Source organism: Centrocercus urophasianus, unplaced genomic scaffold (assembly GCF_019232065.1).
Source record: "Centrocercus urophasianus isolate 14NV4802_14NV808 unplaced genomic scaffold, USGS_Curo_1.0 seq_13, whole genome shotgun sequence".
NCBI lineage: Eukaryota > Metazoa > Chordata > Aves > Galliformes > Phasianidae > Centrocercus > Centrocercus urophasianus.
Window position 1 is genome coordinate 17,157,366 of NW_024884475.1, and position 15,610 is coordinate 17,172,975.

Below are 15,610 nucleotides of genomic sequence, written 5' to 3' on the forward strand. Positions count from 1 at the left end.
TAGGTCGTGCTAGGCTGTCTGGCTTTATGTGATGACAAACTACAAAGGTTTCAGTGGAGGGCAAAAGAAAAATGCATGTGAGATGTTGGGGGATGAGAAAATTGACTCTGTGTGGAACTTTGTGAAAGGTAAGGATGTGTGGAATCATAGGCTGAGTGAATAGAGTGACTGAGAAAATAATTATTTCTGTCCTGTCTGTTAACAGTCTAATTTTGTTTTGATTCTTTCTTTTTAGTTGATGCTTCTTGTGTGTTGTTTGTTTAGCGCTGGATGTTACTGGTAGTACAACCTTCTCTTTCTCTTTGTGATCTGACCTGTGGATAGTGAACGTATTTTGTTTTGGAGGAGATAAGATTTTCCTTCTGTACATCTTTCTTTTAACTGTTTTTATTGTTCGTTTATTTGCTGTTTGCATCCATGTAAAAATTAAGTGTGAAATGTTCTGCTTGAACATGAATTTTTTTAACTGTTTGTGTTTTCCCCCAACTTAACTGTGTTATGTATCCAGTTTCTTTTGTATTAGTCACTTAAAAACTCCGTCGTTCAGGATGATTGAGTTGTTGGATTTTTTTGTGTCAATCCTCCACTTTCTGAGTTGGCAATTGGTAACAGTGCTGCATTTCCAACCTCAATAATAATCATCAGTAGAAATGAGGTGGACTTAAGAAATCAAATGTATCAGGTAGCACCAATAGCAAACATGGAAAATGATGTGAATCAGCAGATATATTTAATGTGTAATTAACAGACTGATCATAGAGGAAAACACTGTATGAAATTTTGTATTCTTTTCTCTATGCCAGCTTATGCAGGATCACTAATGGCCTTTAATACCTAGGAATTCTCTTTGTGTCTGTGAAACCAACAGATGGAATATTGCTGTCTAGTGATAGATGATCTTTTCTCTAGGGAGTTATATTCTAACGTCTGTGAGAAAATATGGTTGTGTAGGTGAGTGCATAGAAATATTTTCAGTGTTTGCATATTGTCTTCACAGAAGTAAGTTCACAGGAAAATAGATTTACACTAAGAAAAAAAAATCCTGTGTTTTTAAACCTACACCGGCTGGCTTTTTTCTTATACTGTTGATGCAGCTTCAGTTGTAAGTAGTAAATGTAGAAAGTTTCACATGTAGAAGCTAGGAATATATAAAGACAAAATGAGGCTGACCCGGAATAGCTGAGTCTTGCTATGTAGATTGCAGTATGCTGCTTAACCTTTATGAAATGTTTCTTGCCCCCTCTTGTCGCATTTAATGGCTTTTGGGCTACCAACTGTTCCGTAGAAGTTAGAGTTGCTGGCAGTTAAATTTAACCTCTCATCGGACTTCATTGTCACTTCACGTTGTTGGTGAGCAGAGGTTGAAATTTCTTATGTTCTTTCTTTCTGGCTAGCCTGGTGTTTTCTGAAATGTCTCTAGAGATGTTATAAAAACCTGAAGATCTTTTCATTAGGTTCCTTCTATTTCAAGCCTTGTTTCCCCCAGACCTCCTCTGAGGAAGTAAAACTTTATGTATTTAATTTGGTATTCTTAATCATCACTATCCCCTAATAAGTATCTTGTACGTGTCTCAAAGCCAATTATTTGACGGCTTTGTTTAAGGCAAGTGAGACTTGCCACTTAATCAGTTTCTGGGCCTTATGCTGTCCTGGATTAGTGATTGTTGTATTTCATGTCTGACAGTGATGAGAGGTTTGTGCTTCAGGAGCAGGAGCTGGAACTGTCGTATTAAACAGCCATGGGATGATAACTCTTTGGGTAGGCTTCCTTCTGAACCCTTGTCTGTGGATTGTTTCCAGAATCCATACTGAGGGATTACAGCCATCTACTACAGTTTATTAAAGAGTTCCTATGAAATGTTCTGCAAGTGCTGTGATACATGCTGTCATGGAGCCAGACAAAAAATCAGTTTTGCTATTCAGGAAAAATGATAGGCCTTTGCTCTACTGGTCTAAAACACCAGCGAGTTTGAAGGTCCAGTTGGAAATAGTTTGACAGCGGGACATTTGGGAATGAAACTTAACCAATAGAATGAGCACTTTGTGCTTGTTTGAAATCTCACGCTTGGTTCCTGTGCAGAGAACATGTGGTTTTCCTTTAGTTTTCCCATTATACTGGGTCTGACTTGGCTGGAGTTAATTTTCTTCCTTGCAGCTGGTATGGTGCTGTATTTTGGATTTGTGACCAAGACAGTACTGATAACGCAGCAGTGCTTTAGCTGTTGCTGACTGGTGTTTGCACAGCATCAAGGCCTTCCTGCTGCTTACCCAACCTCACAGACTGGGAGTATGGAAGAGGCTGGGAGGGAACATGAGCAGGCAGAGGACTTGAACTAACCAAAGATGTATTCCTTACTACTTAATGTCATGCTCAGCAGTGGAAGAGAGAGAGGGACTTAGGCAGTTCAGACATCTTTTGTGTGGGAGCTTGCTGGGCATCCATCAGCCTGTGGGAGGTGGCAAGTGATTGCCTTTGCATGGCTTCTCTTGTTTTCTTTCATCTTCCTCTACATTTCCTTCATTTATTAAACAGTATCACAGCCCACGGATGTTCTTGCTTCTTATTCCTCTTTACCTCTTCCCCTGTTCCACTGGGAGCTGGGAGAAGAGGGCAAGCAGCTGTATGGCGCTTAACTCCCTGCTGGGCTTAATTTACAATACCCGTGAAGATTCTTGCATGAGGCAAAAATAGAGTTGCTCATGCAAGTATCACCACAGGGATATCTGCTATCATGTGTTTTGGAGTTCTTAATGGTAAGTCAACTATTTGCTTTTATTTTCAGTAAGGCTTGTCTGATGCCTTGGAAGCATCAGAATTTTCCATAATGTGCTTCTCAGGCCCATTCTCACCTAGCAAGTCTTAGTTTGCTGCTCATGTCTTCCCATTTTCAGTTCTCTTCCCCCCATGGTGGCCTCACCAGCACGCTCTGCTCAGCTGTTACTCCTACTGTATTCAAATATGACAGCTCCCTTTTTCTTTTTCCCTCTCTGGAGACCATTATTTACTGTAAGATCAATGACATTCATGCTGTATGCCAAAAAGCATGTCAGACTATAGGCTAAGTGAAGACAGAATTCTTAAGGCAAATTGTTCAAGTTTGTCTGGTTGTTGTGGAAGTTTTTTTTGGTTTTTTGGTTTTTTTTTTTTTGAAGGCTAACCAGCTCAGTGAATAAAGGTGAATGGACTTTCTCAAGGGCTGTAAAAACTTTGTTTTTAGTGAAAGGCCAGTGCTGGGAAAATGCAAAGTTCATATTCTAGGCGTGAGGATGCTTGAGCAGTGTAGTGACCACCGGTTTTCAAACTTGAGATTGAAACAGCTTGGGATCTTTTCATAATTTTTTTTTGTTCTTCCAAATGGCAGAATGTAGTTGATTTTAATAAATTATTTGTCCTTCCAAAGCCTTGAAATGCAGTCCCTGGTTGGGGGGGGGGGAGGGGTCAGAATAGTTAAGGTTAGCAACAGAAGAAAGTTGGGTACTGTTAGTTGTGTCATAGAGGAACAGATAAATTTTCTTTCTTTGTGCTCTTATGTAGATGCTAGAAATGCTGGGATTTCCCATTCTTTCAGCAATCGAAAGCTATAATCTGGTGTATCTGAGTGGGGGATTCCAAATAGGATATGACATTCTCATGTTTTCTGAAAACATTTGAAATGCACCATGTATTTTGTGATTTGTTTTACCTAACCTGAGAATATTAAAGCTTGAACAAAACAAGGTTAATATTAGTGCGCTTCTTTATTTCAGCAGTAGCTTGAGAGGCAGGCAGGTGTAGCATGTAAAGGCAGTAAATTTGTTTCCCATTGCTTGCACTTCTCAATGGAGAAGTTTAAGTAGTGAGAAACTGGGAATTGCTATGTAAAAGATAGATTTGAAAAGAGGAATGATTTGGGTCTTGTTGTATGAGTAAAATTATTTCTGTAGTGCAGAAGGAACAAGTGAAATTCATGTAAACTATCATTAGTAAAATACATGAAGTAATAGAATATAAAGTGGTGATTGGAGAAAATACAGAACTGGGAAAGTAATAGTTTGAACAGGTGCAGCTGTCTGCAGCAGCAGATTATGGCGAGCCTAATGCTCGTGTTCATGTTCGCAATTGCAAGCATGTTGGGAAAACAGTTTGCACTGAATTTGTTCATGAATTGTAGTGGTAACTTGGCTGTATGTTTGGCATTTCCGAACATTACATCTGAAACAGTCGTGGATAGTAAAGTTGAAAAGAAAAGTGAACATTCAATTGTATGTAGCTTATACTTAGATCTGCACATTACATATTTTTTGCTTGTTTAATGACCACTAGAAGAAAAAATATATATTTGTAGTTTCCTGCATATTTTTTTAACAATCAATCTGCATATTTTCAAGTTGTAGGCGAAGAGGAGTAAGAGTAGTGTTAAATATAAAAAGAAATCCCAGAAGAGTGAAATCCAAGAAAAATCGAAAATAAGGAAAATATTGCAATTGCTGCCAAGTTTGTCAGGTACCCTTGAAATAACTGAACTGGTGTTTTAACACGCCAGTCACATATGAAAGGTTGAAATGGAGGCAGTCATAGCTGTACAGTGTCTGTCATTTAGCACCAAACTGCTGATAATGTGTTTCTTGCGCTTGCAAATCCTTAGCAACACAAAATAAAAAAGCCCTCTGCATGGCAGTTGCTGGTGGTTTTTTTCACTTCTGGTTGTATTGTTAATACAAGTATCTATAGCAAATTGAAAATGTATGGAAAGAGCAAACCAGATGAACAATTAAATGCGTGAGAGCTGCTCTGACAGTCTGAACATAATGCCTCCTGTCTTATGATGTTGGCTGACAATGCCAGAGGCAGATATTGGTGTTATGACAGTAGAGGTTGTACCTTCCCACCAATATTCCATTACATTTTGTTGCTGTGTGACAGATGGCAGCAGGGGGCAGTCTGACCTGTGGCATCTGATACACAGGTGTGTATGAAGCAAAGGTGCGTCATTGAATTCTGCTGTGTGGAAAAATTGGCACTGACTGACATTCATAAATTCTTGCTGGATGTTTATGGAGACCGAGTAACAGATGAACAGTGAGATGATGGGTGGTGCATTTCAGCAGTGGTGAGAGCAATGCATAGAACAAATCATGTTCTTGATGGTCATTCGCGCCACAAAATGAAGAGTGTCTTGATCAGCTCATTGATGTGTATAGATGGTGTGTGATCAGGCAGCTTTGTATGAGCTGAGTGTTGGCTTCTGTTTGTTGAAACAAGGTAGTGACATTGAAATATCACAAGCTCTTTATGCCTGATCCCATGAATACTTACACAGGGACTGAGAAAACACCCTATGCATATCTGTCTGGACCTATTACACCAGTTTCCTGGATCGTGTCACTATCAGTAATGAGACATATTATTACCACTACAAGCCCGAGTCAAAACAGCAGTCCATGGAGTGGGACATTTGAATTCCCCATTGAAGAGAAAGTTCAAGATAGCCCTTGGCAGGTAAAGCACTGTCTTTTGGGATAGGAAAGTGGTGATTCTTTTGGATTTCCTGGTAGCTGAACAAACTGTCAACTTTGACTGCATCACAGTGCTGGCTAAGCTGAAGACTCGAACTTCCAGAGTCAGGCCAGAGAAAAAAAGACAACCCTTGTTACAACACAGTAATGCCAGGCTGTGTTCCAGTTTGAAGACCATGGAGCAGATTGCCAGTCTTGGCTGGACTGTCCTACCTCACCCACTGTACAGTCCAGGATTTGACTCCTTCAGTATTCTGTATGTGCTGATGAAAGACAGATTGCATGGGCAGCGTTCTCCTAATAACAACACTGTCATTGCAGCTGTGAAACAGTGGGTCACTTCCCCTGGTGCAGATTTTTATGAGTGTGACATACTGGCTCTTGTTGATTGCTGGCAAAAATACCGTAGCTAATAGGTGACTGCTGAAAAAGTATTTTATAGCTGAGAATTTGCTCTTTCAAGTAGTGTGTTGTTATGTGTACTGTATCTGTTGTTATTTCCATGGAAATAAATAGGAAGCATTACTTTTAGAGCAACCTATGTAATACACCTGCTACTTCCTGTCTTATGTCTTATTTATTTATCTTGCATTATGCAACGTGAATAAAAATTTGGTATCCTGGATATAATGGCTGCTGTGGGATGTATTGTGTTCACGTCAGTATGTGGGATGGTGCAGGAATGTGCTGGTTATTAATATCAAGGGTAGGATGCACCATGACCAGTCATTGGTCAACATCTCTGCTCCCTGGTGGCAGTGACAGGACCCAAGGGAGTGGTGTGGAGCTGTGTTGGGGGGGGGGTCAGAATGGGGATTGGGAAAAGATTTTTCACCACAAAGTGGTTTGCCACTGAAACAGGCTCCCCAGGGCAACAAGCTGCATGAGTTCAAGAAGTGTTTGGACTATTCTCAGACATAAAGTTTGAATTTTGGGTGGTTCTATATGTAGTCAAGAGTTGGACTCAATGATCCTTGTGATTTCCTTCCAACTGGGGATATTCTGTAATGTGACATTATTGAAGAGGTAGAAGCTGAGTTTACACAGTCAAAAATTGAATCACAGTAAATATTTGTGGCTACCTCCTGTTCTACCTTGCCCCATATGGACAGTGAAAGAGTAGCAAAAGATTCACTGAACTCAGTTTGCATCTGTTCAGAAGATTCATGTTGCTACAGGCAGCACCTGTGTTCACAAGGCGATTAGAATGAAGCCATTAACTTCAGTTTGGATGAGCAGGCTGGGGGAAGCTGGCATGTGGTTGATGGCGATGCATGCAGTGATTGGAGCTCGGTTTCTGGTCCTGTTGGTGGGCTGGAAGGGGACCCTGTGCATTTCTGGTGTGACTCAGTGCTGTCTCTGAGGAAGGGGCCTGTTGGTACTTAGAGGATGGGATTTATTATGTTACAATAATTGCAACTGTTCTGTTTCTGTGTAGGTTTGTACAGTTTTTTTTAGGCTGCAATTAGTGTACTTGCAAGGGGAATTAATCTACTGCTCCCAGAGCTGTGCATGAGTAGATGTTGCCTTAAAGAATGAGCAGTCTTGTCTGTGGTTTCTGTGTGTCACGCAGTTTCAGGTGTCCTTGTGTCCTCATCTTGGATTGGAGCTGTTGACTGCGGTGCAAGTACCGTGTTGTTTCCTTTGCTCCATGTAGGCACCTCTTAACTTTCTTTCTTTACGAATTAAAAGGTGCAGAGTGATTGAATGTCATTCTACTCAAAGTGAGACAGCTAATCTATGAGGTTTTGTTTGTCTGAAGAGAATAGCTTAAGGGTAATCTGTTGTCTAGTCGGTGAGTCACAGAGAGATGAATCCTCTGCCATGTGTACTGCTCCCACATTATGGAGAGGACGGAACCACAGAGGCGTGGAGGGGTGGGGGCGCACACCTTCTGTTAGTTGGGGGTGGGGGGAGGTGTCAGTGGCTCTGATGTGCCTGGGAGGTGAAGGTCAGCATCCCTGCAAAAGGTAGATGGTAGGAGACATTAAGGTTTGGGAGCCTGACTTTCTCATTGTAGCACCTGCCGGTGCGTATGTAACTGATGCTGTTGCCAAAGTTCAAAGCTGTTAGGGATGTTTAGTTAGTTTTCTGCATAACAAATATGACAGTGCAGTGGTGCAGAGAAAAATGTGAAGTACATGTTTTTTGTGTATTTTAAATTTTAAGATCTACTGGACAAGTTGTGCTGCAAGAATTTGTCGTTGTTTTCTTTTAGCTTAAAATAAGGCAAATAAGTGAGCAGTACACCAACAAAATGTGAACGGAGCTTAAGTCAGTTCAGATGCATTTAATTTTATTATTTAAACTGAAAAGCAAAAAAAAAACCCTTAATTTGTCTCAGTCCTCTACTTAGCTCTTCTGTATAGAGGGACCACAATGCGGATTTCTTGAGACATGAAAAATAACTTAGAATCCTGCACCCTGCTGAATGTTCTTGTTACTGCGTTTTAGCAGAGAGTGTTTTGCTTACCAATGAAAATTACACGAGCTATGTATTTACGCTTTGCACATCTGGAGAATTACTGAAATGAAGGTCGAATGTATCGAGCCATTCAGGGCAGATGGACTGTGCAAATGGTTAAACGATGCAAGGAGAAGTTCCCCATCCCAGCTCTTGGCCTGGGGAGCCTCCAGCGCTGGCGTAGGGAAATATCAGAGGTGGGATTTTCATTATCCTGGAAGCACAAAGGCAAAGATACGCTCGCGTATCAAAGAGCTGGGCAAGTTGCAGCGATATTTATGAGCACTGGCAGCAGATGCGTTCTCTTATGCCCCGGTTTATTTTTAGATAGAAAAGTGTTAAGCTAAGCCTGTTAGATGTTTGTCTTAAAGCTGATAAGTGTTTTGGTTTTTTTTCCTCTTTTCTTTGTCCTCATTTTAGCGTGTGGTTGTACTTCCTTAGCAGGTTGAGCAGATGTACATTGCAGATGTACGCTGCTGCTACAGCTTTGCTTTTTATTTTTGCAGGTCTTTTACCTGACTCTTTTTGTTAGTGAAAATGGGTCTGTCTGAGGGAACTCAGTCTCAACTAGCGTAAGATAACTTTTAGAAAGCTTGCATAAAGAACATAGCCTCTCTCAAGAGCGATATAAAAGCACTAGAGCTGCCTGAAAACACTTTATGACTAAAAAGCATTCGATATATAGCACGATATTTCTTGCTTATAATTTGCTATGTTTCACAAGAGAGTTTTTTTGGTATAATTTTGTATGAGCATGCATGAAATACTTTGCCATCCTTTTTTGTAAGAAGTAGTAAGAAGCAGATTTCTAAGAAGTTACCCTAATAAGGAGAATTCACAACGACTTGTCAGTTTGGCCTGTTAATTTCTGTTTATAGATAATTGCTTTTTGCCTGTTCTGGTCAATGCTGCGACAGAGAGCTTCTGATTATTTACATAGTTATGATATCTTAACTTTGTGAAAGCAGTTTAGAGAAAAAGTAATTTGCAGAAAGTGTAATAAAAAGTCAGGAGTGAGATGCTGGAGACATTTTTAAAAATAATTTTAAGATAAATGAAAGACTTGCTTTGCATACAACTAATATAAATGAAATCTTTTTTTATTATTTGTGGATATTCAGCAAGGAAATTTGTCTGTTCTGATTAAAAAGCGCCTCTGCTTTTGTGGGAAAAACAGTTGGAAGGAGGCATAGTCTAGCTAGGAAGCTACAAAGAAAATACACCAGTATGTTGTCAGAGATCGTAAAATTGGGCTAATGTTTCACTGAAAAACTATGACTAAACATTTTGGTTTTAAATTAACAACTTCTTCTTTTTTCAGGAAATTTGGAGAGCGACCTCAACCGAAACGGCTCACCAGGTAAGCATTAAAGCAGTTCATTTTTTGATTTTGATTGAGTATTCTCAAGTTACCTTCTCTATCTCCCAAAGGATTTCCAAGTTTAAAAAAAAAAAGAAAGTGAATTGTTTATCCTACAGTTTAAAATGTGAAAGCTTCTGAGAAAAAAATGTAATCGTTGTATGCAGTCAGCAGCCAGAATTAAAAATTTGAAGAGTCAGTAGTTTAATATGATAATCAAAATGCCTTTTTTTTTTTAAATTGTGTTGAATTCACGTATCAGTTATTGTACATCATTCTGTTGGATGTGAATCTGCTTAGTTTAAAATAACCAGGAATGAGCTGGATATCTTTTACTGGGTAAAAGTAATTTGTGAGGCCGTACAAAATGGATTCTTTACTGCCAAAATTCAGCTATTATCTCAGTGCTGTCATGCTCCAGGTATGGGCAAAATTAACTCAGTGCTGTCAAGGAGTGGTCTTAACCAGTTTCTGGAAAAGCCTAAACAGAGATAAGTTGAATATAGTACCATCATCAGATCAAAGAGGCTGTGGAATAGTGTGCCTCAACCGCTCCTCGGCTGTTTGAGGAGCATTTGTACTACATGCTGCCAAAATTTATCAAACTGTAATAGTACAGTCTGCGCTAACATCTACTGTTCTGTGCCACAAACTGCCCATCAAAAGCAGCTACTGTGTTTCAAATCCTCTGCAGTGTGTAACATTCACAGTTTTTTTGTTTGGTGTGATAGTATTGCTGTATAAGAACGTGGAAGCTGATTGTGTGTCTGGCCTACATCTTACTGAATGAAATCACAGAACCGCAGAGTCATTTGAGTTGGAAGGGACCCTTGAAAGTCTTCTGGCCCAAGTCCTTGCAACAAACAGGGACACCTACAGGTCTAAAACCTGGTCTTCAGGTTGCTCAGAGCCCCATCCAGCCTGATCTTGAATGTCTCTGGTGATGGAGCATCTGCCACTGCTCTCAGCAACCTGTACCAGTGCTACGTTACCCTCATTCTAAAAAGCTTTTTCCTTTTATCAATTCTAAATCTCCTCTCTCTTAGTTTGAAACCATTTCTCTTTGTCCAATCAAATTATGATGTTTATGTAAAGTGTGGCAGGAAAACATAGGCATTTGTGTTGGGAATATTTCTTGTTGCCTTTCTGAATAAGCTTCAGGCTAGCTTGTGTGATTATTAAACTTGATTTCAATACAAAACAGTTCTGTACTGACTTAAAAGCGATTGACCTAACTATTTTCAGGGATATTTAAACATACTGGTATCAGTCATAAATCAATTTTTATTTTGAGCATTAACAGCTGTTGGTGTCACCCTGAAGTTAATGATTAAATTTACCTTCTGTGATTTAACAAGAATGATAAAATCGACTATCTAGTCATGTCATTTAACTTACATTGTCATGAGTTTGATTAGTTAGTGTAGGAACTCTTTTATGTGCAGGATCTTAGCTATTTGATATGCCAGGTAGATTTTCCTACTCTCAAAGGATATGCATCTAGGAGCTACTTGCCATCCTTGAAAGCAGTAACATATAAACTTTGTACTGATAAAGAAGAGCTAGAAGCAAAAGCAGCCTAAGTTTTTTTTCTCTTGAAAAGAAAAATGCTAAAAATAGAAGGAGTCACCCATTTTTAAGAGTGCAATTTTTCTGTAATGCTTTAAAAAAAAAAAAAAAAAAAAAAAAAGGTTTAAACCCTTGAAGGCATTTAGTTCAATTATTGTGAAATTAGTTTGCTTTTTTGTTTAGGCAGTCCTGTCAACCTTATAATGTATTCAGCCTCGTGCTAACTCTCCAGTGTAACATGGGACGTATTTTTTCAGGCATGTACTTCTTAGAAAGTGCTGAAACTTTCTTTTTCATTTTGTTGTACAAGTTCCTTGACAATAAAAATACTATTTCCGTTCATACTGAGCAAGTTGTTTTTGCGATAAGATGTAAATTGCAAGAGTAGAACCTTTCTGGAGAGGTTTGTCATTTAATAACAAAAGAAACCTTGTGAGAATTGTGATATTTTTCTTTTATCAGTGGGAGGAGTTGGAGGGGAACGTTCCTGGTTCTCTTAGGAGCTCAGATTGTACAGATATGTTGTAGCAACACATTAATAGAAGAGGCAGTATTTGTTCCTAGCGCAGTGCTAAAGAAACATTAGGTAGCACCTAGCATTTTAGTGAGTGGACTGCAGGCTTTGAGCTGCTGTTTAATGGTAGTCAAGCCAAAGGTTTTTAATATGACAGTTGTTATTTAGTGTGACTGTGTTATTCATAGAAAATTTCAAATTCTTAGATGAAAAGTTGCTAACTTACTTAAATGCAGCTAATATGTTAAATAAGAATAACTTCACAATGAAATACATTTCATGCCTTAAAACATTTGTATACAGTGGTTGTAAATAGTGTGTCTATATAGTTTAAGGCAGTTCTTGTAATTTATGGATGAACATCAGTTTTACCAATGTTAAGTGTAAATAGGTCAAGTTAATCCAACTTTGAGATCTTTGCTCCTGTATTCCCCTGCTCGCAAAGAATCTAGTGCACTGATCCAGATCTTAGGCAGACGTGGCCAATGCAAGAGTTTACAGAACATCATTAGCAAAGCTGGGCTGTCATTTCTTCCTTTGTCCCCCTCATAGAATCATAGAATCACCAAGGTTGGAAAAGACCTACAAGATCATCCACTCCAGCCATCCACTGATTACCAATAGTGCTCACTAACCCTTGTCCCTAAGCACAACACCTGAACATTCCTTGAACACCTCCAGGGTCAGTGACTCCACCACTTCCCTGGGCAGCCCATTCCGGTGCCTGACCGCTCTTTTGGGAAAGTAGTATTTCTTCATGTCCAGCCTGAATCTCCCCTGTTGCAGCATGAGGCCATTCCCTCTAGTTCTATCACTGTTTACGTGAGAGAAGAGGCCTACCCTCAGCCCACTACAACCTCCAGGTAGTTGTAGAGATTGATAAGGTCTCCCCTGAGCTTCCTCTTGTTCAGGCTGAACAATCACAGCTTCCTCAGTCCCCTTAATGCCTCTGCTCCAGACCCCTTACCAGCTTAATTGCCCTTCTCTGGACATGCTCCAGAGCATCAATGTCTTTTTTGCAGTGAGGCTCCCAAAATTGAGCACATCTACTTGTTTTCCTCTGTGAAACTGTAGGGGGTTTCTTCTGGAAAAAAATTTTGTTTTTATCTACTGGGATTTTTCGCTGGAAAAGTTCTACAAAGACTCCAAAACATTGGTTTATTGTGGTGTTTCTGACCTCTCTAAAGGGAATTCAACAGTTGGGTGCAGCTTGCAAAAAAAAAAAAAATTCCTCTTCTGTAAGGTTTGATCTGTTTATGACTTCCTGTTAAATTCAGAGTTTGTTTCTATGGTTGGTAACTTTGAAGATGAGCGTGCTGATGGGCATTCAACCTGCAAAAGGCTCCTCCAGGGACTTAAAAATAATCTGTCAGCGCTTTTACACAGCTAAACCCCAGGGTGTTGAATTTGGCGGGGTACTTTGTGAACAGTTAGATTGATATATGGAAGAATGATGGGGCGTATTGTTCTCTTATTTCTCTCAAGGAATGTCTTTTGGTGTGTCTGATGTAATTATAGCTTTTATATGACTTCTGTCATCATACAATGATGATGAATGATAGAAAAATCTCTTTTTTTTACTTGATTGTATGCAAGAAATCAAAACCTTTCTCTAGAAATCTAGATAAAAAAATGAAGAATTTAAACTTCTACTTCATAACTGAAAGAAAACTGACACGGGTGACAAAAGCATTAATTCAGTTAATAATGTTTGTAAAAAAAAAAAAAAGGCAAAAAACCCCACAATATTTTCTGTTCAGCCAATATAGAAAGTATGTTCTAACCAAGTATTCATAGCACGGCATTTTATCAAGTCAGACATTGAGAGTGGTGTAGTGAAGGACATTGAAATGATTTTATGTCAGAATTTTTTTTCTGAAAAATGTAGTGGTAAGTATAAATGACCACAAACCACTGCTGTGGTGCTGTCTTGATACATGATAATTGCAGAGTGAAAGGAAGCAACTGTCTTAGGAAAAAAAAACAACCTCACATCTATCTTGAACTTATTAATATACTGACAGTTGTCTTTTTTTTTAAATTCCAGGTGAATTTTTTGTTTTTTGATTTGTCCTAAAGCTGACCTTGAGTTACTGTAATTATAAATAAAACCAAAAGAACTTTCAAAGCTTATTTTGTCTTTTAATTTTTAGGGAAGCAATGCGAAATTACCTTAAGGAGCGAGGCGATCAAACAGTACTAATACTCCATGCAAAAGTTGCTCAGAAATCATATGGAAACGAAAAAAGGTAAGTCTCTCTCTGACATCCATCCACAATTCCAAGCTAGGGAAACTGAAATGTGTGGTCTGCTGTCCATTATATAATTCCTCAGGTTGTGCTATAGTCAGAAAAAGATCAAATGAAACGAAAGATGTCCAGATAAATGCTACAGGCTTGCAGCACAGTACATAATTGTGGCATTCAACTTAGCTATGCCTGATTCTGCCTACAGATTCTCTATCTGTGACTGTTTTTTTTCCATTGGACTGAAATGGCTGTAATGGTGCTTTGATGGATCTGGGATGCATTGAAAAGAGCATGGCCAGCAGGTTGAGGGAGGTGATCATCCCCCTCTACTCTGCTCTTGTGAGGCCATGTTTAGAATACTGTGTCCAGTTCTTGGCTCTCCAGTTGAAGAAAAAAAAAAAAAAAAGACAGGGATTTCCTAGAAGGAGTCCAAGAGAGGACTGCAAAGATGATAAAGGTCCTGGAGCATTTCTCATATGTCTCTCATATGAGGGAAGGCTGAGTAACCTGGGTCTTTTCAGTCTGAGGGAAAGACAGGATCTGATCAGTGTTTATAAATACTTAAAGGAAGGGGGGAGGCAAATGGATGAGGCCTGGCTCTTCTTGTTGGTGTATAGCAACAGGACGAGGAGTAATGGCCTAAAACTTGAACATAGGAAATTCCATACAAACAGATGGAAGAACTTCTTTATGGTAAGGGTGATGGAACATTGGAACAGTGGTTGCCCAGTGAGGTTGTGGAGTCTCCTTCTATGGAGATATTCAAGACCCATCTGGATGCCTACCTTTGTGACTTATTGTAGGGTACCTACCTTAGCATTGGGATTGGACTTGGTCTCTTGAGGTCCTTTCCACCCTCTGCAATTCTTTGATTCTGTGATGTGATTTTCAAGGAGGTTCTTACTTATTTTGTTGTTTTCTGAAAGAGATAACTGAAAACCTAAGCTGGGTCCTTTCTTTACGTCCCATCTCAGTAGTAGAACTGTACACCATACAGCTGCTTGTCTAGTCTTTCACTGGTTGGATTTTGTAATTATAGGCATCATCTTGAAGAGCAGAAAGAACCTGTTGTGATGATTGAAGGCATAATTGAACTTTTTTTTTTTTTTTTTGCAGACTAGCTTGATGATGATCTCAGTTTATTGTCTAACTTTAAATCAAATATTGGAGGGAAGAGAAATACAAACTGAAGGAAGCCTAAATGATTTCTCCATTCCTCATCGTTTTATAGTAAAAAAATATAACTCCTAACATGTATATTTTTAAAATTTCCATTTTTAAGTCTGGAGTAGATATGATGAGTGTTGGTGGCTATTTGTGGATGATTTTTTTCCCCAAGTAATTTCAAAGTGATTTGAGTTTTGTTATGTTACAATTTGCATAATAGGTAAATAACAGAATCTGCAGGAAGGCATGAGAATGAATGAATGAAAAAGATATGCATAGTTAATACTCACTGTGTATAATTTCAGCATGTTACTCACCTAAAATGAGATGTGTGCCAGATGATGATAAAACAAATTTCCAAGCAGCATGTTTGTAACTTCAGTCTGTTTCTTCTGGGACCAGGGTAGTTCATGAGAGCAGGAACATTTTGCAAACCTGCCCTGTCTTTCATCATTCTAGAGATCAAATTGCATCAAAAGAAGGTATAAAATAAAAAGATAAAGTGCATTTTTAATTTTGGTTATTGAAAGTTTCACTGGAGTTTGGAAATCTTCAAATGTTCTGAAGAACATAGGGCAGAGCCTCAAAATATTTGCTAATATTTAACTATTTGGAAACTCCTATGTAGATTTCATAGTCAATGCTACCTTAAATTCCCATTGCCTTGAATGATGTGCATACCTCATTTGATGCTGCTGTAGTCACTTTGACACATATATTGCCTAAATTTTCAGGTATTGATAACTCTGTAAATTAGTAGTTAGCTTTTCACTGCTTGAAAACTAAAATGA

At 38.9% G+C, this 15,610-nt stretch overlaps 1 protein-coding gene across 3 annotated transcripts in view; it reads left to right on the top strand.

Moving 5' to 3' along the window:
- Window positions 1-15,610, top strand: part of RBPJ (recombination signal binding protein for immunoglobulin kappa J region) — a 90,973-nt gene that overhangs the window by 58,687 nt on the left and 16,676 nt on the right. For all 3 annotated transcript variants that reach the window (XM_042811871.1, XM_042811870.1, XM_042811872.1), the window contains exons 2-3: window positions 9,282-9,320; window positions 13,557-13,652. In XM_042811871.1, coding sequence (XP_042667805.1) covers window positions 9,282-9,320; window positions 13,557-13,652 — 135 coding nt within the window. The remainder of the gene's footprint in view (window positions 1-9,281; window positions 9,321-13,556; window positions 13,653-15,610) is intronic.